Source organism: Excalfactoria chinensis, chromosome 1, assembly GCF_039878825.1.
Source record: "Excalfactoria chinensis isolate bCotChi1 chromosome 1, bCotChi1.hap2, whole genome shotgun sequence".
Classification (NCBI taxonomy): Eukaryota; Metazoa; Chordata; class Aves; order Galliformes; family Phasianidae; genus Excalfactoria; species Excalfactoria chinensis.
This window is the reverse complement of record NC_092825.1, coordinates 123,244,964-123,272,090: the sequence shown is the minus strand read 5'-3', so window position 1 is coordinate 123,272,090 and position 27,127 is coordinate 123,244,964. Positions and strand designations below refer to the sequence as shown.

Here is a 27,127-nt window from a genome sequence, read left to right as displayed (position 1 = left end):
TCCCAGCAATAAAAGCAGTGCAGCAACAAGCCACAGCATGATCCAATAGCTACAAATTGCAGAGATGTGGGAATGTTTTTCTGTAAGTGAGCAAAAGAGTATAGGAGGAAAGCTGGCAACATGTAAATCTGTAGAGTTAATATGATTAAAATGCAGCTGGGGGATGGATTGTTTTTTTTTATGCTTTTTTATGAGCATGCAATTTAGAGATGGTATCTTTAATCCATGCTACCAAGGAAACCATGCAATCAGCAACTGCTTGCTAACTGGTTTTGCTATCAGTAGCTTGACACTAGCAAAGGTCCTCAAGGACCTAGTTAATTAGGAGGTTATTAAACTAAACAACAAAGAAAGCATTAGAGAATTTCTGAAATCTGTTCTAAAATGGGGCCTAGATACCATAGAAGATCACAGGAAAGAAAAGGAAGGGAAGTACTGAGGCTGACAGATAAGGGCCTCTACACTGTAACTTCTGCCAGAGTGCACCGAGAAGTTAGAGAGGAAAAAAGTGATGTGGAAATAAAGCGTAGATTTAACAGTGACAGTATCCAGTCATGCAGTATTTCTGTATTTCCCACGGATTCTGAGACATCGGATGTAACATCTTACCTTGAACATTATAATCTTTTCTAATACCATTTAGCCAGATCCTTACTTTTAAGTAGCTAAATCCATGCTTGCTGTTTCACCCAGATCAGTGCTGCTTTATAGAATCATTCGCTCCTCCATGCTCAGAATCCCAAAAGTGTAAGTAATGCATATAGAAGTGCTGCATCTCCTTGTTGAAGAGAAGGATCCTAAACTTAAGATTCCAATCTGAGATAACTGATGGAAATTGGAATTTGCGAACAACCAAAAACATCCAGAACAAATGGGCATGGGGTGAAATCCAACTAACAGCACTGCTCTCCAAAGAGATCAGAAAATGCTAGATGGTTTTGGTTTTTGAGCAAATAGCTGAAATACCCAAAGCTTCACCAAAAAACCTCTTTTGTGAATAGGCAGACCTTAGGCACTGCCAGAAGGCCAATGGAAGGTCTTGGCAGCATCACAAGGCGTACATACCAAAACCAAAGGACTTCTTTACAGAAAGGGTAGTTAGGTACTGGAATAGGCTCCCCAGGGAGGTGGTTGAATCACCATCCCTGGATGCGTTCAAGAGCCGTTTGGATGTGGTGCTCAGGGATATGATTTAGCAGAGGGTTGTTAGAGTTAGGGTACTGGTTAGGCTGCGGTTGGACTTGATGATCTTCAAGGTCTTTTCCAGCCTGGGTAATTCTATGATTCTATGATTCTTCCACTCAGTTAAACAAAAAAAAAAAGCCATAACTTCGCAGGAACCTTTTGAGATCTCTTGTTTATATAAGACTGGCAATATTTATATGTATAAAGTAATGCAGCAAATTCACAGCTCCAAAAACAGCTTTATGACGTGAGCTACAGTTTCACAGCTGTTATTAATATACTTATACAGTAGAAACACCTCTCTAACTTTAGTAAGTTACCATTTAGTTTCAAGCAGAAACTCCCGCACACAACTGGTCAAATTCCAATTATTTAATCTTTTATTTATTCAAATAAAAAGGCAAATGGCTGCGATTTACTCTTTTAAAATGTGTATTCATGTCAGAATGACAAAAAAAAAAATGATCATGGGGATGTAGCAGGGTTGTAGAACAAGCCCTACATCCACTTCTCTAAAAACGCACCCTTTCTGCATCATGATCTTTACCAGAGATGAACTATTAGATGAATGATTTGTGTACAAAAGGCTTTGAAGGAGAACGATTAAGTAGTATTTGACGACCTCTGAAACATCTCAGCAATCCAACAGGTAAAAGCAACGTATTTCACACTGCAATCTTCACCATGCTTAAACTGACAAGCTTACCACCAAAATTAGTACCCTTTCATCATTTAACATCAAAAATATCAGTATTTTATGGCCTGCAATAACCCACTTCAATTAAGTTAATGTTGTTGGTTTTTTTAATATCAGGTTACTGTGACAGTCATAACTGTTCCCAAAGAGTGCTTAAGAGCCATTAAGCAAACAAGATAAATGGCTCTTAGCTTCTTTTCTTTTTTTCCCTCCAAAGGAAAAAAGGCCAAAATGAACTCAACCAACCTTTTGAATAATTACAAGAACTGAGTCACAGCACGGCACAGTGCCCTGTGACCCAGCCATTAATGGAAACAATAAATCAGCAATTATTCAGAATAATAGTTTTTTTTAAAAGAACCTTTTATACAGCACGAAATACGCTTCATATATTTCAAACAAGATTGTTCACGCAGGATGCATTTTACAATGCACGTTTTTTCCACAGTAAAGCATATTCAGACAGAGAACAATGCAGCCACAACCAACACACTTAAATACCTGTACATTATTTACATTTGAAAATACTTTACACAACTCCAAACCGTCGGTATAATTTAACGATGTATGTTTCAAAATGGAGTGTAAAATGCTTACAGTTAACAAAGGACATTCAACATAAACGCAGCTTTCAGTTGTTCTGCAGCTCAGCAGATTCGGGCGCTAGCTCTGTTCCATGCCTGCCATCAGTGACAGAGCTAAAGATTCCACTGTGAATCAAACCATTTAAGAAGTGAGTATTTGCACATACACCAGTCTGCAAACATTCACTGTAACATTCAATGTCATAGTTTAAATGGAAAACACCAGTTTATTTTTTAAATGTTAACGCTTCGGGATCTAAGATGGTAAAGACATTTTAAATGCTATGAATTTCTGATATTTCTTATTGATGGTTAACTGGCAAGAAATAAGCTCCTTTGTTTGAAATACTACTGGCAGCAAACAGAAAACTGAATAAAAGTTGGGGGCATTACGTGCAGTTAGCCATTCTCACAGACAGTTCTTGCAGACAACCTCTTGCTGACTGAAAAGCAGCAAACCTCTATTAGAAGCCCATCTCCCTTCCCTATCAGAAAGAGCTGATCCCAGAGGAGAAACAGGTGAATGTGCATCTAAATCCCAGTTAATTCCATTCAGAAGTCACGCCCTAGCTCTAACTGGCATTGACAACCCATTTAAGCTAGTATCATATCCTCTTCTTCTGTTTCTGGTACTGAGTAACCTCCAGCAGGAAGTCAAGAGCACAAGGGCAGCTGCAGCTAAGGTGCCAAAATATTAAAATGTTATTTGTTTAAGCTATTTCCCAGCTGTCACCTAGCAACATCAAAAATATTTGTATATACTCTTCAGGTCTTCCTTTTAATTACCTATATAGAAGACTGCTTTGGCTTTATCTGTCAAGGGATACAGGCTGAGGGAGCTGGGCTTGTTCAGCCTGGAGAAAATAAGGCTGCAAGGAGACCTCAACTGCACACTTCCAGTGTTTAAAAAGGGATTATAAACAGGAGCAGAATCAACATTTTACAAGAGCAGAGAGTGATAAGCCAAGGGGGAATGGCTTTAAGCTCAAGGAGGGAAGGTTTAGATTGGATGTTAGGAGGAATTTCTTTACAGAGAGACTGATGAGGTGCTGGCACAGGCTGCCCAGAGGAGCTGTGGATTCCACATCCCTGGAGGTGTTGAAGACCAGGTTGGATGGGGCCCTGGGCAGCCTGCTCTAGCACCACATCTGGAGGTTGGTGGCCCTGTCTATGGCAGGGATTTGGAACTTGACCCTTGGGTCCCTTACAGCCCAAGCCATTCTGTGATTCTATTGATCCTTTCTTCAAGCAAACAGGTAAACTGGAGACAGTTGTCATGAAAAAGAAAATATGGTACACGTATTCTAAAATGAATGAATTCAACTTATTTGAAAGTAAGGTTTTATGTTTCTCTGAATACTTCATTTATTACTTTCACAAATGAGATTCTTTAATCTGTACTGACAAACAGATTAAAACTTAAACACGTTTTGTGTGACGAGTGCAGGTAAATGAAAAGCATCGTGTACTTACAGTGCGGAAATGAGCCTCGGCAGACAGCTTTGTTGAGGACAGTTACAAGAAACATGTGGCAGTTTTTAAAGTCAGATTCCATTTTCTCTATGGATTCCATCCTACAAAGTATAAGGGAGGTACCCTTACCACTCAGTTGAGCAACTGTTACCTTCAAAATGTAACCAAAACTTCTCAGTGAATGACCAACATGTTCCCTGCACTGCATTCCATCTTGAATTTAAAAGATTCCACTTATATCTGAGTATGCCACCCTAGCTGTGGCCAATTTAGACTGGAGTGCCTGAACACTGTATCAGAGTGGCATTACTAAGGATAGTCATCTCTTTGTAAGTGCCTGCAGTTACTAAGGGGAACTTTGTGGTTTCAGCTGATGAGAACTACTATTCTGAGGTCTTCACAGGAATTTCAAGACAGTCATTCCTTGTCCCAATTGCTTTGGAGCTCTCTGGGATAAACTTACACTGCCAAGTAAAACGGGGACAGATAGCAAGTTAAACAGGGCCTCAATCACCCATACTGCCTTCTTATTACAGAATCACGGAACAACACACAATTGCAGGGGCAGGAAAGGACCTCTGGAGATCACCCAGACTTTACACGAAAACCTTCAGCCCAAAGTCAACTATCATAGACTTCAACATTTCCACATTTTTGCCCTTGAAATTTTCACAAAGGTTTTATAATGTGGACAGTCTAAGTTACAAAAATAAGGTTATTTAGGTATTAGATTTAGATTTGGATGAATACCAACTTTTTGTTGCTACACCCTGCAATCTTTTCAAATACTTTAAAGATACCTATGAACCATACTTGTCATTAGAAAATGCTGAACATACATTCACACAAGCATATGTTATGTTCTATCTAAGATAAATTTCACTTCTGTTAAGAAACAGTGATTCTGGCACCTACTGTTAAACATCCCAAAAGCACATTGTGAGCTGTGAAATCATGACTGTGTATCATTTTAGGTATGTACACTTACTTCCAAGCTCCCAAACCCGCTTGCCAACGGTCTGCAAACATCAGCACTAAATTTAAAACTTTCATTATCGCCTCCTTGACAAAGCTCACCTAAAGTAACAAAAGGAATAACAATAAGAAAATAATTGTTAATGAATTGCATCATCATTTTCATTGTTAAGGATGCAAAAGTATCCTACACCATTTAATCTCATCTGCAAAAATGGTCTCCAAGGTATAACACAAGTCTGCTCAGTTAAGATGTATCTTCTATTTGCCCTGATTCATTTCATGATTATTTCACTGAGGATTAGCACAGACAGCATATGAGACTGATGACTGCAACAACATACATCTCCATTTCCTACCACACTAGCACGTACAATCCTCACTACATTTCCTGTTTGTTCAAATCCCAGCACCTCTGAAAGACCAATGTACATAAACTCCAATGTAAATAACTTAATTTTCTCTCCTTCATAGAAATGAAACTGAGACTTGCAAGGGAAACAACATCACCGTTAATCCTGAACAAGTTACTGTTTCCTCAAAAGGACCTATTTATTACAGTGTATGTATGAACGGCAAAATAGTCACAGCATAGTTAGTACTAAACTATTATCATGTCCTACCGAACTCAATACATCAAATATTCCATTTTTACCCACCTTTTCTCTTAGTAAGCAGCGATCATGGATGGTAGATAGATATCTATAATGAATCTTTATTAATTGATCCAAATCTTTAGCTTCTTCTACCTGGTGCTGAAATTCCAAGCCAGTACTGTGAAGAATCTTAAAGAGAAAATCACAGCTAATTAAACCCTATGTTGCACACAAATCCTTGTGACTCATTTCCAAGGCTTTCTTTTTGAGAGCCAAAAACTGCCTGATACGTTCACTCTTCCCTTTTCAATCTCAACTGGGAGGCTCAGCCTGCTACCTACTAAAAAGTAAAAACTCTGAACTCTTTTCATAACTCAGTGACATGTTGTATACTTTGTACAAGGAACATTATCACTGCACACAAGCAGATACATTAGCTCTGGAGGAATCAATTTGGACTACATTATTTCAATAAAGGCCAATAAAATGGCAAGTGAGTAGATAGGAACTTTCTAGATGTTACCTTTATTTTTGAGAAGTAATACTTTTGGATCTGCATAGTAGAGATTTTTTAGAAGAATCTAATTACGTGAAACATCTGCAGCAACACTTTTATGATTGTAACAGCTCTTCAGAGATTAACAGTTTACAGAAGCCTATTTTGACATGATTGTGCATTGCACACATAGCACTTGTACAAACAGCCGAGAAGAAAAAAGGGATAAGAAATAATAATATCTGAAGATCAGTCTGCAAGTAGAACTTGTGAAGCACTCTTAGAGTTACTGATTTTAACTGTCCAAGTGAAAGCTGAAACTTTTTAATCTTAAATTTTAGATTAAAATCACCTTGCAGAACAGGCATTAGAAAAAGATTTTGCTTTATTCACAGAATCACCAAGGTTGGAAAAGACCTAAAAGATCATCCAGTCCAACTATCCACCCATCACCAATAGTTCTCACTAAACCACGTCCTTCAACACAACATCCAGACGTTCCTTGAACACCTCTAGGGTCAGTGACTCCACCACCTCCCTGGGCAGCCCATTCCACTGCCTGAACACTCTTTCAGAGAAGCAGTATTTCCTAACATCCAGCCCGAACCTCCCCTGGTGCAGCTTGAAGCCAGTCCCTCTAGTCCTATCACCAGTTATGCAAGAAAAGAGGCCGACCCCCAGCTCACTACAACCTCACTTCAGGTAGTTATAGAGAGTAATAACATCTTCCCCGACCCTTCTTTTCTCCAGACTGAATAATCCCAGCTCCCTCAGCCGCTCCTCATAAGGCCTGTGCTCCAGACCCCTCACCAGCTTTGTTGCCCTTCTTTGAACACACTCCAGGGCCTCAATTAACTTATATCTCTTTAGTCTGGACAGTTTAAAAATAATACTGCATCTACAGTTACAAGTTCTTAGCATAAATGAAATTATAATATAAGACAAACCCTAGTCATGATGTAGTTGTGCAGGCTGTTAACAAAATGCATAAGTTTCACTCTTAAGAGGAACATGCGATGTATTTGTTGTTTTATACTTTCTGTTTGTGGTCCAATTCCAGGCAACGTTCCATGTTCTAATAAATTTTCCTCCTTAACCTGTGGGTTTTCTGCAGCACAGACTAGTTCTAAAAACAGAACACAGAAGTATTAAAACGTTTATGAAAACAAACTGTAGCTAAAATGGTACTTAAAACTGATTTATTTCTCATCACTATGCACAATACGCTGATATATGATTTTTCTTGCAATTCAGGTGTTTTATTAAAATATAACAGCAGTATATTGTACTGTGAAAACATATGTACAATGTAATTTGATAAATACTAGAACAGGAAATGCTACTTAAGAGCTAATTATGTAAATGGATAAAAAAAATTACAAAATGAATGTGTATACTATCTCCACAAAGGGGGAAATACTTAAAACACAAAGCCTTATCTGTAAAGTTTTAACAATAAAACAACCACATACTTTTAGGAATGGAATTATTTAGCTGATGTATAAAACATAGATGAACCACCAACTTTCTAATTCGATTTTCCAGGACACAAAACACATATAGACTTCATATAGGAAAGGAGAAACATAAACTGTGAAGATTAAGAGCTCACCAGCGGACCCCTTTCTAAAACTTCAAATTATTAAACTGTAGCTTAAATTATATACTCTTACTTAGTTTACTGTTTCAGTCTCAACTACAGTACTTTTTTCATCTTGTTTTCTAAACTTGCTTGCAAGATATTACTCAAAAACTTGGGCTATGAATAAGGGAAGTGGTGGACAATCTTCCTATAAACTGCAAGATAGGAAGAAAGAAATACAAGCTTCTATATAAACCAACCAGACCTGAACCAAAGAGGCAACAAGAATGCATGCATAGCACTGTCTGTGAGGCTGAGGAGATGTGAAAAACATACTCTACTTAATATATCTGGTTTGTGAAGCCAAAAGAGATTGATATTTTACAGATTTAATCAAACTACTCACTTCAGAAAGCAGCAGATCATTTATATCCTTAAACCACACAAAAAGTTTTTAGATCTCTTATTGAAACAGTTTCTTACCGTCAAATCTTAGAACATCCAGACTATACTTGGCCCACTTTATTTGCAATAAGAGCAGAAAAACTTGATTGTAAATTTTTTGGCACTCCAGGCTTATAACTATGTCCACAGGCCAAGGAACCTAAGAACAGCAGAGGATGAGACAGAAAAGGTAAGTCACGTTAATACAACACTTTATTCTAGAATAAAAACCCGCAGCAATATTAAACTTACTATACCCTACCTTATAACTCAATGTCAAGCCATCTAAGGTGTGGACAGGCAGTTTCTTCTTTGCTGTATCAACACTTTCAAATGATATAGACAACCTTTACAAGGAAAGAAGTAATTTTATTGGTGGTGGTTTAATTCTAAATTAGTGGCTACCCGTGTTCCAGATTTTTTTTCACTTTCTTAAACATCTGTCTAATTCAATCTGATAGAGCTGTGTTGTGACAACAACTCAAAGCTTCATTGAAACAGATTCTTGCAACGAATATGCAGTAATTAGTATTGAACTATGTAAGTGAAATGTACTAATACAGGCAGAAGTGAAAGAGATTGTAACTAAAGTCTGTTTTGCAGGATTTTGCATTTACCTTGAGCTGTCTTCTGGATAGCGCTGCCCTACTGCTTCTTGAAGCCGAACATTTAAGAAGGCAACATTCTGCCAAGTTTCCTTTTCTCTAATTTTGTCAAAAATTGATGTATAGAAATCATACATAGTATCTCCAGCTTCAAGTAAGAAAAAGTTTCTCATAGCTTGCAAATATTCTACGAGCCTAAAGAAGGAAAGAATTAAAGAACATTACCTAAGTCTTCATCAAGAAAAGAAAAGCTTCCAAGCATGTTCAAATAAAACAAAATAATCAACTCATTTTTTCCCATCAACTTGAACGGCAAGCTGTCTTCAACAGACATGATCACGACATTTAGCCTTCCTACAGGCCAGGCAACTCTCAAAAACAGCTTACAGTTTGGCAATTCTGTCCCTTCTTTCTAAACAGAACTTAGCAGAGTTCTGTGTAAGAAAGGACTTCACAATAGATCTCCAGAAAGTGATGATAGTGATTCTTCCTTCGCAGTGCCTCCTCATCTTTTTCAAAACACAACTGCAAAAATACATTAAGTACTTAAAGTAGCTTAAAAGTACAACCACTTCTGACCACCTAAAAGGAATAGGCTATTTTATGTAGTATAAAAATATTGCCTAATGTTGTTTCACGTAGTAGAAATTTTCTACCACCATAACCAAATTACAGACTATATAGACACATTCTGGCCTCCTAAAATTCATCTTCCAGTTTCAAATGACAGCACTATTAAAAATACCATCCAAAACAATTTCCCTGTTTTCAGTGGGTGTTCAACAGTGCTGCTGGTTTAAAGTAGATGTTCCAAAGTTTCACTCGTGTCCATCTTAGATTTCCCCTTTTTTGTTAAGTATTTTCTTGACGTTTCAGTTGTTGTAGAAAGAAAAATTAAAATTTTAAAAGAAAATTCCTGCTTTTACTCATATGGCAAAACACTGGTAATTAGAAATGCTAAACACATTACTTTCTTACCTATAATCCTTCTTCAAAGTTTGCATTAGATTACCACAGCACTCCAAGTATTGCTTGTCTATGTGAGGATAAAGGCAAGACCTCAGCGTCAGTTCAAATGTCTGGCAGGTGACCGATTCTGAGGATCTATCCACACAAACATCCCCACCAGTAAACTTCTCATGAAAGTCGCTCTGCTCCAAATATAATCTTAAAAGTTACATAAAATACAATTACTTAGGGAAGAATACATAAAATTTGCACAGCATATAGAAGAAAAATGTCATATCTAAGAAAATTTTAATCAAAATTGGAACCTCTGCTCAAAAAATAGGATCACAGAATAAAAGGTGTTTGCAGCTATTTAACTGTTACATTAAAAGTTATACTATTACTAGCTAACATAGAATTATATAACATTGCAGTTACGACCATTAGTATATTAGTTTCACAATATAGTGACCAGGCATAATAATATGAAAAAGGATGGCATACCGGAATCACTGAACTTCTAAAGGAAGAATCCTGACAAACAACATCAAGTTTGAACACTGTCCAGCTTAATAAACCCTTCCTCATTGGTACATTGAAAATTATGCTATGTGTTCAAGGAAAGACTGGATGTTGTGTTGAGGGACATGGTTTAGTGGGAGCTATTAGTAATAGGTGAACGGTTGGACTGGATGATCTTTTAGGTCTTTTCCAGCCTTGGTGATTCTATGATTCTATGCTACCATTATGTACATATAGTAGCCAGATGAACTTCCCAGTAGGGAAAAAAATTAAAAATAAATAGATAAATAAATAGCAAAAATGTGGGGAAAAGAAGAGTTTGCCTTGAGTATAAGATACCTGTATTATTTGCAGGCAGCCTGCATTTGTTAAGTTTACTTCTTATTGTATCTGAAGAAAAATTCAGCTTATAATAATGTTTGAAAAGCCGCTCAGTAGTTGAATCCAGTGTAAGAAGACTGGTTCAGTGCAGATATTGCCTTGATAGACTGGATGAGTCAGACACTGAACTAACTTGACTGTCTAACTTAAATAGTACCAACAAACGAGAGAAGTAATAGTTTCCTCTATTAATAATTATAATTATTATTTCTTTAGAACAACCTTCTCCTAAGTCTGAACTGAAAACACACGAATTGCCAACTAGTATTTAGGAAAAACTTCAATAGCTATTCCTTATTTGAAACAACAAAAGAAAAACATTCTTAGGGTGCGTATTGCACACAAATTCCAAGCAAGCACATTTAAAATTTAGATTTTACAACAGCATCCACTACTTAAACATTTATTTGTGTGTAAAAAGGTCATGAGAAAGGCTGCACCTATTTTCTATACTAACCGACATAAGCAGCCAATTCCTCGCTGATTTGTTTTTCCTCTAACTAAGCAGGAGGGCAGTATTTATTGAGATTCTGCCACTGATTATGGGTGCTCCTCTTTATTCTATTTGCTTGTTTTCTGCAGCAGCAATAAAAATCTTCTTTGCCAAATGTCACTAAGCAGAACACTGCTCTCAACAACACAGCAGGAAGATCATTCATCTAGTGGGTATTTACTTACCTGGCAAAATTAATAGCCAGCAGAGGGTCATGGACATCATCCAGTTCCAAGTGCCTTTCTGCTATAGACTGCATCTTTATCAGGCTCTCCTTGGTGGCCTGCTGCTCTGTAATAATATCTGGAACAGACTCTTCCCCATGCCTCAGGCGAGACTGCACAGACTCCAGGAACAGCGTATACAAACTCTTTCTTTCAGCATCTAATTTGGGCAAAATGTTTCATGGTAAGATTTCATCATAAGAGAAAGTATCACCTGAACTACAAGAGCATCTTGTACAACAAGATGAACTACAAGAGCATCAAATACTATCTGTATTTGTCTAATAACAAATGAAATGTTTTGAAAGCATGTAAAAAAAAGTTTATGAAAATATGAAGCAACAAGACCTGAGCCAAGTACCTGAGTGAGTACTTGATCACTGATCATTGTTCGCTTTGTTCCTGTCACATGATTGCATTGGAAGAATAAGTTTTAGATCAGAACTGGAGTTACAAACCATGATAGTGACATATAAAGAGGACAGTTAAACTGTTCTGTAGTCACAAACACCATTATATAAAATATTCCCATGCTGTTAGGTACCCTATGGCGCAGTACTCCACCAGCTGACAGCTCACCCCTGGATGCAGCCTGCTGTGGAGAGCCGTCTTTGCACTGAAGATTCTTTAGCAGCTGCATGGATTTTCCAGCCATGATGATTTGCTTTAGCACAGGTTTCAGAAAAGAGACCATGGTGTGTTGCCTGCTTGAAGGGGCCTGATCGCTGCCAGAACTGGCGCTGGCATTATCACTCATCTTCTCTTCATTCTCTGTCTTTTCTGACACACTATATAACGTGTAGGTAGCATACCAAAAATCTCTGTGATTAACTGGAACGTTTTTGTTTCTGCCGAGAAGGGGGGGAGGGAAAAAAAAAAGGTGTTGATTATTTCCCTTACTAAAAGATGAAGCTTCCTTAGTAGAAGGTTTATTTTCATCTTTGCTCTATACTTTGCCTTTCTTTCACAACAGTCAAGAAGTACTTTCAAACTATGAGTGTTTAGCATCGGTACCCCTACCTCTGAATGATGAATTCCTTTGCAGGATCAAACAAATTGCCGTGGACAATCCACTCATCTACTGTCTGTAAGTATGGCCTCACAGTCTCAACCCAGAGAGAGAACAGAAGGGACACCTGAATTTAAAGAAAGAAAAAAATTAAGTAATAATTAAGTAAAAATTCAGCTTTGTAAGTATTAAAAGCAACATGGCAGAGTCTAACTCGTTAATTGTATGATAGTAAGTTTATACTTAGCTATACTTCAGGAATTTTTAAAGATAAAATATTCAATTAAAAATTACAGGACTAGTGGTATTAACGGAGACGTGCATTGTGCAAGATTCCCCTTATTACTTTTGGCATTGCAATTAGACCCAAACAGCAACTTTCATTACTGTCACTCTGACATCCTTTAAATGATAACCGATAGCTGTAACACACCGTGGTTTTATAGTGCAGAAAATGTGAAAAAAAGGACAAAGTGACATCTACGACATTTTCACTAATGCTCATCTCCTCGTGAACCTTGTATGCAGTCTGAATGAACTCGTCAGAAAACAGTAATTCATTACGGCTACCAGATTTGTCCTCAGTTGCTGAAGGACAGCGTACTCAGGCAGTAGAATGAAATCTATGTTACCAAATATTCTAGAGTGTGATTTCATTAAGAATGATTTTGCCTACCGTTTGCTCAGATGCTTCTCCAACACTGTCGTATTCAAGAATAGCTTTGTAAAGAGTATTAAGCAGATGAGATGCTCGTACAACATTTCTAGTGTCAGGTGGCACTTCTGCTACTCCTGTGCTAAAAACCTTGTGAAGTACCTTCAGCTGTGCCAGGCGGGGAGACAGCTTATCTATTACTATTGAAAGTGTGACTGTTTTGTCTGAGGGGAAAAAAAAAAAGATGCATAAAGGCAACATGCAACGGATAATCAAATGTTGGTATTGCTATTCACGAGGTTGGAAAACACAGCATGACACCTTTCCAAGTTTCAAAATGCATTCACATAATATTCTGCGTGCTTCCTTCACAAAAACTTCCTTCTGTGCTCCCCTCTTGTAAAATATCCCATAAAATTTCCCTTGCACTGTACCTTTGTTGATGATGCATTTTTCAATTTCAGTAAGCTCTTCTTTGAAGCTAATGAAGTATTTGTATAAGGCCCACATAAAAGCTTGGTATGTTCTGAATGGGGCTTCGGTGGTTTTCTTTGGAGTAGAAACATTTTCCGGGCTGTGTCCCATCACTTCATCAATAAACTTCTGCAGTCTAAACACGACTTGACCATACGCGGCAATCTGTTCCAACACAGACCTTAGGCAATTCTAGAATAAAGATGTATTTTTTATTTTATGAAAGCCTAACAATTAAATCATCACAAGACATTTATCTGAATTTACACACGATGAAATTCTGCCATCTTTATTGCTTCATCACATTCTCACATTCAGGAACAGCCCATCCTGCTCTGACTAAATCAAGAACAATTACGGAAATGTTACTTTCCCACAAGCAATGTAACTTCCTATTCCCAAAAGTGACATCTTCCTACTGACAGATACGTTCAGCTGAGATTCAGAAACAACTTACATGGGTTAAGTGAGTTACAATAATATCGTTCCGCACAACCACTTTTCCATCATTCAGCTGAAATATAAAGAGCTTTTTCACTCCCGAAAGTAGCCTTGAAAAGAAACAAAAAGATCGTTTTTTCTCCACCTTGATGGGCTCATAAAAACATTAATAAAAGAATCAGCTCTGCCTTACCTACGTTTCTTGTTTTCATATGAAAGGGGATCAAAGATCACCTATAATGCTATTCATACTGTTAAGTTGTTGCTAGACAAGAACAAAACACTGACACTAGGCTAACACATCCGAAAGTTCCTCTCCAAATGAGACATTTTCCAGCCACAGGATGAGTCAAAACCTACTTTGCAAAGTTGGACACTGCATTAAAAGACCCTGGGGCAACATCAGAAAAAGCTGGTTCTTCTTAACAGTTAGGCTTGAGGAATCAATACATACAAGCAGCAGTAAACTATTTTCTTTATAAATCTCAATGGTTAAATATACAGGAGCAGCATCTTTACTGTCAGCAACACTGGAAGCTAGAAGCTCTGTAATAAATCTTTCTTCAGATAGATTTTCAAAGATAAATTTCTTATTTCCTTGAATGAGGATACAAAAACATAGAACTTAAAATGCAAGCTTTATGATACTGCTCTTACCAAAGTGTTTCCCTTATAACCTGAGTTTCTGTGACTAGTGTTCTCTCTTCTGGCAGGTATAAAGGATCACTGGTGTACAGGTGGTGGTCCCTAGTGAAATGAAAACAGTTTAAGGGCTGAAATCAATGATCAGTCATCTGAAAGGAAGGATCAAGCAGTACTCTTCAGGCTCAGTTCTGCACTAATTGTATATGGACAGATACAATGTTTACATAGAAATTTTAAGTCAGAGTTTGTTTCCACACTGCTAAGTAAAATACTATGAAAAATACTATCATCTAGTTGTACACAGCAAGAGAAACAATTAGGTAGGAAATAAGTAATGAATTTGAAATTTGTTTTTTGTTTCTAATTATTTTACATTCAATCGTTTGAGAAGTTATGGAGTTAATCTTTCCGTTCCAAAAACTAAGCTAAAAAGTAACGTTTCAGTTTCCTTAACTCATAGCAGCCAATTCATACTTCATCTCAAAAGTTTGCTTCTGAAATTGAAACTTCCACAGGCAACTACGAACATTTCCCTGTAGTAACTCACAATTCTTTGTAAGCCTTCCACAGTATTTTTTATATTTTAAGACACAATGATTATTCGTATTTGTGGTGTTTGACTCTTTATCAGAGGCAACAGTTACACAAGCAATAACTATACTAGATTTATACTTTAACAGTAAAGGTGCTTAATTAAGTCATTATTTAGCTTTACATGCCAGCAAGGAAGATGTGACACTGTTTTCTCACCAGACTGCAGCTAGGTTGGAATGCAAGTGCAAACTATGTGAAAAACGAGGAGCTCTTCCTGTCCAGTACTGAGGAACGACATGCTGCTCCAACCAGCTGCGGGCATCAGGCTCACCAACTGTAAAAACATATGACTGTGGGTGAGGTCTTTATATTTGCTCAGGAAATGCTTATAAAAACACACAGAAATGTTATTTATAAGCCTATCCGCTCAGCTGCAGAAGCAAAGACCTTTTCATATAAATCAAAGTTTTCAACTACTTTGCTCGTGTGACTTGTGCATCATACACTAATTAACACACACAGAAATGTCTCACCTCCTAAAGTTGTAAAAGTCTTAAAAAACAGACTCGGAGACGTGCCTAGTTTTCAACTATTCCTCAGAAAATGCATTTCTATTTCTGGCAGTTGTCATATGATATATATATGTCATGGTTTTATGATGTTTGGTTATCAGTATTCCACATCATAACATCATGCAGTGCGCTGGGAGTTAAAGAGTAAATGCTCCAGGTCTGGGTACCTGTCTGGAAGAGAAGAACTACGTACCCCAGAGGACTGTATGCTGTTCTGTTACCATTTCCACTGGGGGGATGTATGGGAAATCACAGCCTGAACCTCTGATTAATCAGCTGAGGCAAGTGTCAGGTCAGCTGTGGGAGCACAGGTGAGAGTAATTTAGCTGTGCTCCCAAAAGGGGTGGAGCTTGACTCCACCTCCTCTAGACCTCATTTAAGGGCTGACTGCCACTAAGGCAGCATCTCTTGGAGACTGCTCTCTGGTGGAAATTGCCTCAGCATTTCCCAGTGAAGACATCCATGTTGGTGAGTTTTCCTTATAAATAACCTTTTGAATATCTGTTACCATCTTTGTAACATTCCACCTTACAGGGGAAAAGACAAAAGGCCTTTGTAGTTCACCTGATGGATTGTCTGGCTTGTCTCTGTTGCTCATCTCAGCATTAAATAAGGCCTTCAGCTTTTGGACACTCTCATTGTATTTGATTTATTAGCTCAAATTCTAATTATATTGTACTATAGGGTGTTATCTTGCATTCCAATATCTTATTTAGAAAAATAGCTTGTTTCTCCTCAGATTGATGTTGCTGCTCTGTTTTAGGACCCATCTCTCAACCCGTTTCCCTTTTCCAGGGCACGGATCCATGGGTCCCTCTGCCCTGCTAGTCACAGAGCTGGGCCAAGCCAGCCCATAAACTGTTGACAATACAAAACAAGGCAGACTTCAAAAATAAACTGCCAAATGTCACCGTCTTTGTCACGCTGTTCCTCTTTACTATGCATTCAGTACTTTACACAGAAATGTTTTTATCTGAAATGGGATTACCAAGAAAACCTTTACTAATCCCAGTAGATAACTACCACTTATACAAACTATGAACATTACAGATTTCTTATATAGGATACCATATATCGAACAATGCTCTACATGAGAATCTACTGCTATAGTTAATGATCTGTGAAACTATTCAAGAATAAGCCACCAGTGTTCTAATGACATGAAACTAATTTTTCAGAAGTGTTTTATACACAGAACTGAGTCAATCAATTCTGTTGTCAATTAAACACTGTTTTAGTATCCTGGTAGTTAATAATAAAGATTTACTTTATGGGCATAAAGCCGCGTGCTACAACTACTGTGTAAAGCTTTCATTTCTATATTGGAATATTTATGCCTTTTTCCACACAAATTAACAGAAGCCTTCTCCATTAGCATCAACAGAAATTAAATCAAGCTTTCCATATTGACAGATTAAACAAGTGAAGTGAATCGTGGAATTACAATTAGAGGTCTGAAATGCAGTATTTCATTAATGAATAATAAAGCATATTTGTTCATAAAATCTGAGTATGTATGATTTGTTTAGAAGAATTAATACTTAAACTAACCTTTCCAGGAAACATTAGGTACAGTTTTCTTGTTTGGATCTTGGTCTTCTAAAGGTGTTCTGTCTACCTGAATACCAGAGTCCTCCCTGCTCAAAGGCTGAGTATCTTCTTCTTCCTCACTTTCTCCAGACCAATCCTAACAAGGGAAACAAAACCCCACATGTTCCAGTACAATATAATGGACATATCTATACTCAGCTCCTATGGACTTGCTGAAGCTGAACATAACAATTTTCTTTCTTTCACTACAAAGCTAATTTCAGGACATTAAGACTAACACAACTGTCTCACAGAGACTGGTTTAAATGATATTAACATTAAAGCTGCAGGTTTTGGGTGGAAGAAGCATTTGTATTTATCTGCACAGAAACTGAGCACAATTGGTTTTAAGTGTGGAATAAAACACATGCCACTGAATTTTTGAGCTATATTCCACATGCCCACAATCACATAAGAAGGCTCTGATAATGATACTGTGCTTTTCAAAGTTACTGCCAGAAATTCTCCTCCTGAGACTCAAAACATAGCGCAACCCGAACTTCCTCTGCTTCTTACTTACTATCGAAACTTACCACAATACTGGCAAGATTCTAACTTTTGGAAGTCCACGTTAGGATGATCTGGGAAATCTACACACATTCCATTAGTTTCAACTTGCTTGAAAACCCGCTGTAGTCCTCACCTCCTCTTGCTATATACATCCTACTTTGATACTAAAAATTCCACATACTCCTTTATACTACAGATGATATTTGGTTAAGGCTAGCAGTCACCTATATTAAGTAGGAAAGAGGACAGAAGTGTACACTGGCTGCCAAAGAAAAGCTATTTCTTTTCCCTGAACTCTTTCAGGGGAATCAGAACTTAGGAGTGGCACTGCAAAGCTAAAGGAAGTTCTGACAAGTACCAGACAGACAAGGCCAGCTCAGTTGCAAGGCTAAGACAGAACAGAATGAAGATCAAAAGCATTTCTATTACTACCACTCTGCTTAAGTCTGAATGCATTTCATGGTGTTAATAAGAAGCAGCATGGTAGGGAATCCTTTAAGAACCAAGGTAAACAGAGCACACAAGCCAGGGCAATTTAAGCAGACAGCATACTTCAGAACAGTTTATATGCCTTCCTTTGACTTCAAGAAATTACTTACTGGTGAATCTCCGCCTGGGCCAAAGTAAATTTCTTCTCCTTCCAACAAATATTTTCCCCAGTCAAATTTTTCTTCCTTTTCTAGAAGTACAAATAAAATAAAACAGTAAGTATCACTTCACTCTGACTGCCTTTGTAAACAAATTCCAAAGCTTAAATTACCTTTATACTCTAAATCTAAAACAAACACGTTGCCGTCCACTTAAGGTTACATCACTGCTCATTTAATAAAGTCATACACCTTCAACATGACACACAAATTGTGATATCAACTCTGTATATTCTTTATTTATGAGTTCTCAATTTAGCTGTTTACACACTCAAAATATGCAGCACAGAGCACTGTCAGCATATTTATCTCTATTATATTACACTACCCTATGCTTCAGTCCTTGAAAAACATGCAAGAATGCGACATATCACTGACTGTGACTACTCCATTAGCTCAGTGGAGACATTCTAACTGTGTAACTTACATACACACAAGTATAGTGGACTATAAGCAACAATAAAGCAAAAACTGTCTTACTCTCCTAAAGACACCACATATCCATGATGTGATGTGTCATATTTTAAAAGCAACAAATCACACTTAGAATATATTATATCTTAAACATGAAGCTTACTCAACTGTAATTAGAGCTGTTTGAGATAACCTCTTCATATTCACATTCCTGGAATGGGCTGAAAGTGCATTCAAAACACCGCCGAGGGAATGTGCAGAGATCATTCAAAAAGGAATCTTAAGATGCAAGATTTTCTTTCGGTTAGTCTGAAATATTTTTCTTTCAGTCTATGATACAATACTGTAAACAAATGGGGGAGGGTATCCACTCAAACTTAAGCACAAGCCTCATTTTAGGCACTGAGTGAGACAGTCCTACTTCAGAAAGCAAGCATCTGGGGTCTCCCTCTGGGAACCTTCAAAGGTATTTATCCTTCCTTGACTACATTGGGAACAGAGGAATTTATATTACCAAAACTGTTTCAATACATATCCTATTAAGGTGCAAGACAGAGACTGAGGATAGAAACCAGCTGTCTGTCTTTGAGCATGTAAGAGCTCCCAAGGTACTTTGCTGGCTGGAAAACCCAATTATGAAAAGCAACATAAACGGGAGGCAGGAAAGGCTATTTGCAGACTATTTGAAATGTATACATCATAAAAAAGACTATCAATAATGCACCTTGATGTGATGGAGATCATAAAAATGGAGAGGAAAAACAGCCTCCTTATCAGTTTGTATTAACTGAGTGCATCTTTTGTTAGCAACACAAATATCTTGTAAACTTACCTGTTTCTTTTTCTCTTGGTTTTTCCACGTAGGTGGTGTTAGATGGAGAATCAGACAAACATAACAGAAGAGACAGTATGGAATAGTGTGTATCTGTCTATAAAACACATTAGAAAAAAAAAAAGCCAATTAAAAAGATATTGAAAAGATTTTGGTTAAAAACAAACTCAGCCTATTATCTTTAAGAATGATCCACATTAATTCCCTCACCTCAGTCCTGAAAAGAAGATCTGCAACACAATATCCAATGGTATCTGCCTTTGCCCACTAGCTAGCTGATCAATATGTAAATACTTAGAAAACACTCTCAGCTGCCTCTCACTGAGCAGCTAATCAGGAGATATGGAAAAGAGATAAGAGGAACCCAGAACTACTGTGAAAGTAAGAAGTCACCTGATGCAAGGGAAAGTGTACGTGGCTATTTCAACACGGACAAAAGAAACAGGCCTGCAGATATCTGATTTCCCACACCCGTATGGTTTGTTATTTCAAATATAGGCTAAAGTGAAGTTAGCTAGATACATTTCACTAAAACTGCTACATTTAGATATCATCTTCACATCACCTTCCCTCATCTGAAAACCTACACAAAGTGTAATGACGCATTTTTAACTCTGATATTGTGCTAAAGCAATTTTGAAACAGGCCTTCAAGCAAGCTAGAATATTAATAATAGCAACAGTGGTATTTAGCAGAGATTGATGTCATGGTCCTAATTCCTAACGCTTGCTTAGAGGACAACCACTGTTACCATCAGTGAGCTTTTTCTTTCTGAAGCAAGATTTTCCATTGGTTTGATTCTGACTTTCCAGAGTTGTTCAGCAGAAGACTTCCCATCTAGCCATGTGGATATTCTGCTATCTACATCCCGTATGAGAGTTAGTCAAAGAGCTTTAGTAAGTCATCAACAGAACCACAAATGAGAGCTGGTATTCCACTTAGCAGGCACAACACTGCTAAATACTCAGTCTTCCCAGTTATGTGACACCGCTGACAACTAAAAGCAGTTTAACTTCCAAGCATGAGACATATAAGAGCTCCAGTATAAAAAAGAAAAAAAAGTCTTAGGATATTTGCAACATTCAAGTATAAAGTACTTGCTTGGATTTTTGTTTCTATTCATCTGTCAAAACAAATGCAAGTTAAAGGTTTGTAATAAACAAAAAATCTATGGAGTATGGTACAGTAGCTTGAGACGTGCAAGCTTTTGAGAGTTCCAGAGTTCTTTACACATAGTAGAGGAAAGCTAAAATAGTCCAAAGAGAGGTATGTGACAGCAGTTCAGTGAGAAGGAGAATCAACTCCAGCCCTGAACAGAGCCTCGTATTAAAGAATGACACTATGTGGAGCAACACCTCTCAAATTGCAAGCTAAAACTTCCTAACAGCAGGAACTTCTGGTTTTCAAAAGTGAAATTTATAATAAACTACCATAGTGGAAAACACCCGAGTGAGGCAATTTTTTGCCATTTCCACTCAGGCCACATCTTAAAGCGCTTTGATATAAACTGTATCAAAGGCAAAATGAACAACCCACTCCAAAGCCACAAATGCAGTCTCAGTAAGGAAGCTACAATCCAGGAGTGCTCCATTTGGGAATAATAAAGTCAAAAAGTTCACATTCATTATTTAAGGTACAAATTCGGGCAAAGAGCAAGAATTTCTGCTCAGTTGGCCCCTGTTTTAAAACGTCTCGACAAGGGTTTGGCTACAATGTTTGCACAGCAGTGAAAATACGTTCTTTAAGTCAAGGTTTGGAACACCAAAAGGACAAAATACTTCCTCTAAAGAAAATAGGGAAACTACAGAATGCAGCTCTGAAAATCCATGCTGTGAACAGCAACCACAGACTCTACTGCTAAGCCACCTGAAATTTCCAACATGATATTACAGTAGAAGCTCACTGCGTCAAGAAGAGTGCAAAAAGGAGAAGGAAACTGAACCATACATACTTTCGTTTCTTCTATGCTTGGAAGTGGTGAATTCAGAAATTTTTCTGTTAATCTTTTCCAGCTTGCTGCTTTTCCCAGGTCAGAATGAACTATCAGTTTTTCATGTATTCTAATAATAAATAATAATAATAATAATAATAATAATAATAATAATAATAATAATAAAGTACAAGTAATGCTTCAAAAAAAGTTAACTAAACCATTATTAATCCATAAACTCATAACTCACCCTTCTATAGTCCTCTCTACTTTATGACTGTTCACATCAAGAAAACGGTGAAATCTGTATAAGAAATCTGAATTAGAGTATGCTTGAAAAGGCAACTTACATAGGAAAGAGAATAAAGACAATTTACATTATGGCAATTTTTTAATCTTATTTTCTGTTTAACAAAGCCTGCTTAATTCAGCAACATCATTAAACATCAACAGAATTTAATCTCCGTGCCTCTTATCTCAAGAAGGATTAACGGCAATCAGCCTTAAAGACAGAAAAATGGAACGCAGCTTAAATTTAACCAGCAATTTCAGATGAATGGAAAATTACTGCAGTAACAGCAAAGTAAGTAATTAAAGTATGTCATCAGTCAAGCAGAGCAAGGAGATAAAAAGGAATGACTGTCAAAGTCATCTGTGTCAAACACACAAATTATCTGGGAGCTGCACCACAAGCACAGGCGAAACAAACACCCCCGTGGAAATGGTTAACCCAAATGAAACTCCTTCTTAAGTGGTAAAGGACAGTGCCTAAAAGAAAAGAGGACCTCATCCAAACAAACAAAAAGATAAACCACCAAAAGTAGCATGCATAGGGTTAAAAAAAAAACCAAACTTGTGAAAGGTACCACAGACTCTACAGAATGCGTCAGAACAGGAATAAGGGTTCTTCAGTTAGGTATAGAGGGAGAAAAAAAAACAGGAAATGGAATGTAACAGCACTGAGCACATGAGCAAGATCCAAGATACCAAGAACACAGGCTTGAAAGCCAGCCTAAACTCATGTGATTGCAGAGAGAAATGAAAACCACTGCCTCTGAATCAGAGGCAAAAGCCAAGTTTAACCAACCAAAATCAGAAAAAAAACAATCTAACATCACCTCAGTGTCACGGTAACAAGCAAAACAAAACTGCAAGCCTAGTAACAAGGCTTTTCAATAACATCATTGGAGGAAAAAGACACGCCTGTATATAAGAAATGAAAAAGAACCTTTTTCGTTAACCACGGATCTACTAGCCTGATTTCAGCTACATCTAAGGCTTTGGAATAAATGGCAGATGGAACAACCAAACAAGACAGTAAACAGTGGCAAGCACAAGACTTGGAAGACTTAGGGGGCAAAAAATAAAAGGCTGGAAAGCAGAATCCCACCCAACGCAAGAATAAATTGATAATGTGAAAGGAAGTTATAAATGAGAATGATCAGAGGTTTTGAGAAATCCTGGGGCCATGAGCAACATTTAGACTCAGCATGACCACTGTTACAAGCAATGTTTACATTGCAGTTACAACACCATATTACTGCATTCCCAGTGCACACAAGTGCACTTAATATCTATCCAAGCTGAACTTGTCAAACCTCCACACTGCCGTCCAACAGCTGTTTACTGTTCTATATAAAATAGCCTTATTTGAGCCTAAGAGGAGCTCGGATTCCCTGCCTCACTCGACGCAGTGCAGTAATGCAACTGCTTACCTAAAAACTGGATCTAAATAGTATTAACGTGTGGATTCAGTGCTCCATGCATTAAGTTCAGCAAGAGCATACGGCCCTGCAGCAGCAGCAGCCAAGTGGTGGTGAGGGAAGCTGGAAATGGGTCATGTCAGGAGTGGCAGCAGCCAGTGAAATGGTAGTTGTGATAACTGAAAAAGCAGCGCAGGGAAGTTCAGAAGGAGCGTTTTGGATGGCACTGTAATAAAATGAAAGGCACGCAGCCAATGCGGAATTACAGGACGCGGGTTAAAATACACCATGTTTATGACAAGCTCAGATGTCAGTTCGGTATCCGCAGCGCTCCAGGCCGGCAGCTCGTTGCCCTGCTCACCACGCACAGCCATTACGCTTCGTTTCCCTGCAACCAACAACACGCTGCCCGGCGAGGCCTCCGAAGGGCACCTTCCTACGCGAACAGCGCAGCAGCAGCTCAGCCCTCCTCCGCAGCCGGCCCACACACGAGCCTCGGGGCCGCGCAGGGGCGCTCCTCAGACCGCGGGCGCTGACCTGAAGTTGGACCAAGCGAAATTCAGCGCCGTTTGAAACCGGCCGCCTCCCGGCTCCTCCTCCTGCTCCTCCTCCTCCTCGGGGAGGCCGGTGACGCTGCGGATGAGGGCGCGGACGGCCCGGTCCTGCTCTTGCTCGAAGCGGCTCCGACGGCCGGGCGAAGCCAGCAGCGGAGCCGCCATCACCGCGGCGCGGGAGGAAGGACCTCCGGGAGGCGCCACAGAGGCTCCGGCCGCACCTCTCGCGAGATTTCGCGGCGACTCCTCACGAGAGCGCAAACCCACCCCCATCAGCCAGGGGACGTGGGAGTGTGGCGGGAAGGGAGTGTGCGCATGCGCGGGACGGGAAGGCAGGGGAAGAGTGGACGTGCTGTGTGGTGATGGGGCGGAAAAGTTGAGTGTACGTGGGTCGTTTGTGGGTGTTTGCAGCCTAAAGCACAGCTCCGTGGTCGTGTGGGTGTCATGTGTGCGCAGGAGAAGAAGGTTTGGAGGGAACCTCTGGAGATCATCTGCTCCGACCCATCTAATGTTGTGGCAGTCTCGGTGGTGAGGAAGGTCTGAGGTCAGGGTAGGGTGCTCCCACCTCTCAGGGGTTTTCCCTGGGGTGCTGTGCACGGTGTTACATCATCCAGCCTGCTGTCACCAGCAGTACGTTGGGTTGAAGCCTTTTCATAACCTCCCCCATCACCAGCAGGTCCAGCTGTCAGTGAGCTGACCTCAAGCAGCTGCATCTGCACCTCCCGGACCAAGCACCGCTTGGCATAGCTGGAGAAATTCACCGTGTATGTTCTGTAATAGTAACATGGCTACGTGGGAGGAGCGGAGCGATAAACCAGCTTCAGTTTTGTCCCTGTTCTGTGTTAAATGTTCACAGTTACGGCACTGAGCAGCCTAAAGCACTTCTGTCCTTCACTGTAGCTTTGTAGCGCAGCAACAGCATCCTGAGCATGAGCTTCCTCCTGGAAAGCAATTATCCGAACCAGAGGGAAATGATTACTGATCCTTTACTGCAAGTCCTTCCTTTGCTGCGGTTGTCATACCCCATATCCTTTACCGTTAGGCTTTGTTGTGTTTCATTTCGCCAACAAATGCTGGGTGTAACCTTTCCTCCCTCTCTCTTTGCAGTGAAGAGGAATGACCTTCTTTACCATTCCAACATTGCTACTGGCACAACCAATGGACCAGCCAGTGGATCACAGTGAGCAGCAAAAAAGGGGGCATGGAAAGAATCATCCCTCTTTAAAATACATGAACCATATCAACAGAGAAGTACAGCTTTTACGTTTTGTTGATACATTTCGTGTATTTTTTTAAAAGGACTTTTCTTTCTGGGGTGCTTTTTGTTTGTTTGTTTGTTATTTCTTGTGAAAATGCAGTGTAATTTCGTGTTCCTGACAACAGGAAAATAATATTGAGATTCTTAGAAGTTATGTTAAGGAGCACTAGTGCGTTTTTATGTAGATAGGCTAAATCTTGCAAGCTTGCAAGGAAGTGATGCTCTCAGTGCACCAACAGGCAGGAAATTCGGCACGAGCCTGAGCTCAGAGGGATGCCAGGGCCTTTCCTGTAAAGCCTTAATAAAATACTCCGAGGTAAATCTATAAAGCTTTGTTGGTGCTCCTCTTTCTCCTCTGATATTACATTTCTTGCTTTGGATTAGAAGCAGCATTTTCACTTTTTAGCTGAACGGTGTTAGCCAAGCAGTATGCTGAGCCATCATTGTTTGTCCTGGGTCTGTGCAGCCAATAGACACTTCAGTGGTATACATCATAGCAGTTAATGGTTGGAATGCTATGAATGGCATTGAAAGAAAGTTATTAGACACTACAGCTTCAGATGTTCTTTATACAACACCACTGTGGTTTTTAGCTTATCGCTTACTTCTATGTACTTAAGCATATCTGTGCCACTGCTTTAGTTATTGAGAGGGGAAGTTTCAGGCTTTGCAGTGGCATGCATGTGTCTTCTGTGCCCTTTGTGGTACGCTACGCTTGGCAACCACCCATTTTGATACACCATCAGAATAAAAGGGATTTTCACAGGGAGGGTTCCAAATCTTGTTAGATGCCTCATGACAAGCCAAGTCCCACAAAACACAAGCCTTAATAACAACACTGTCTGAAAGATTTCCTGCTTCCCAGCTGCCCTGTACAAGTCCTTTCCCCTCACACCACACCCTCAATTGCACTGTTTTTGGAGCTTCACAGTGAGCTGCATCAGGGGATTGGTCCCATTTAAAAAATAATCTTGTTTTGCAAGTTTTAACCCAGACCGAGTTGCCAATCCCATCCATTGGGGATGTCAAGAGAAGAGGGAAGAACCGCACACCCTAAAGCCTCCAAGCAGTAAAACACCCTCAGTAGCTGGTGAATAAGAAATCTGTAGCTGGCTTTCAAAACAGGATACAAGGGCTGGGACAAATGTATAACATCTGTGCTCCTTCAGTCATAAAAGGTTTTAATGCTACTTTTTTTTTTTTTTACTTTTTTTTCTCATCATAAGTCTCGTTTTCTCTTTTTGTTTTGACACTTTACAGTAGCAAGGCTTGGTGTCTGTTTTCAACTTGGGGAGAGAGCACCGGGCAAAGAGAGGGCACAAAAGCTCTCTCTTAAAGAGGTTTCAACTTTTTTCTAGTAAGATTTAAATCTAGGAAGCTTAAGACTATCTGTCCAGATCACACTGCTATCGTGAACTAGATGTGTTTCTCTGAACACTTTCCTTGGTCATAGAACTGGGTCGTATCTTTGAGGCATGTTTATCCGTATAAAGTCATATAAACATCTGTGTCCAGTTATATGCTGGAGGAGGAATTACAAGGCAAGTTTTGTTGAAGTATTTATTTTAGTGAGATTGTTGTGAGCTCTTCCCTGCTTCTGAACAACTGACAAGCTAATCTGTCAAGTAGGATTTAAAAGCAAAAGTACTGTGTGATATGAACCGTAACAGGTGAAATCCTATCTCCAAAGGATCATTCATCAGATCAGCTATGTGAGGTCCTCAGTTCATCTAGTTCCAATCCCCTATTGTGGGCAGATCCGCCACCCTGGTTGCCCAAAGCCCCATCCAGCCTGCCCTTAAACAATGCCCAGGATGGGGTAGTCACAGCTTCTCTGGTCAGCCTGTGCCAGTACCTCACCACCCTCTGAGTAAAGAGTTTCTTCCTAAAGTGTAATCTAAACCTGCACTGGTTTAGTTCAAAATCACTGCCCCTCCTCCTCCAGCTTTCCTGCAGGCCACCTTTAGATGCTGAAAGGCTGCTATATGGTCACCTTGCAGCCTTCTCCAGACTGAGCAACCCTAACTCTCTCGGCATGTCTTCACAGGAGAGGCCTTCTGATCATCTTTTTGGCCCTCCACGTCCTTCTTGTGCTGGGGGCCCCACTCTCCTGCAGTACTCCCAGTGGTGTCTCACAAGGGCAGAGCAGAGGTG

At 39.2% G+C, this 27,127-nt stretch overlaps 1 protein-coding gene across 2 annotated transcripts; it reads right to left on the bottom strand.

Moving 5' to 3' along the window:
- Positions 1 to 1,339: 1,339 nt before the first annotated feature.
- Positions 1,340 to 24,018, bottom strand: TUBGCP5 (tubulin gamma complex component 5). 2 transcript variants are annotated; one of them, XM_072345126.1, is made up of 24 exons: positions 23,699 to 24,018; positions 21,709 to 21,762; positions 21,480 to 21,588; positions 19,529 to 19,625; positions 18,865 to 18,975; positions 18,235 to 18,314; positions 17,087 to 17,222; positions 15,180 to 15,297; positions 14,442 to 14,531; positions 13,801 to 13,894; positions 13,304 to 13,535; positions 12,891 to 13,093; positions 12,226 to 12,341; positions 11,785 to 12,053; positions 11,167 to 11,365; positions 9,616 to 9,804; positions 8,650 to 8,832; positions 8,295 to 8,379; positions 8,072 to 8,192; positions 6,954 to 7,132; positions 5,574 to 5,699; positions 4,928 to 5,016; positions 3,940 to 4,040; positions 1,340 to 2,592 (listed from the first exon to the last, which is right to left on the bottom strand). In XM_072345126.1, exons 1-24 carry the CDS (start codon positions 23,986 to 23,988, stop codon positions 2,546 to 2,548), a joined length of 3,318 nt encoding a protein of 1,105 aa, XP_072201227.1. In that variant the 5' UTR covers positions 23,989 to 24,018; the 3' UTR covers positions 1,340 to 2,545. The 2 variants fall into 2 exon arrangements, with proteins under 2 accessions (XP_072201227.1, XP_072201237.1); XM_072345136.1 differs by lacking the exon at positions 18,865 to 18,975 and having other exon boundaries at positions 1,341 to 2,592.
- Positions 24,019 to 27,127: the final 3,109 nt, after the last annotated feature.

Bases quoted from the DNA above. Each gene is read 5' to 3' on its own strand.
- TUBGCP5 (XM_072345126.1), bottom strand. From the start codon at position 23,988: ATGGGGGTGGGTTTGCGCTCTCGTGAGGAGTCGCCGCGAAATCTCGCG. The intron at 15,298-17,086 runs GTTAGTTTAAGT...ATGTTTTTACAG, and splicing joins ACCTAATGTTTCCTGGAAAG to TTGGTGAGCCTGATGCCCGC. The intron at 12,342-12,890 runs GTAGGCAAAATC...CTTTAAATTCAG, and splicing joins GAGAAGCATCTGAGCAAACG to GTGTCCCTTCTGTTCTCTCT.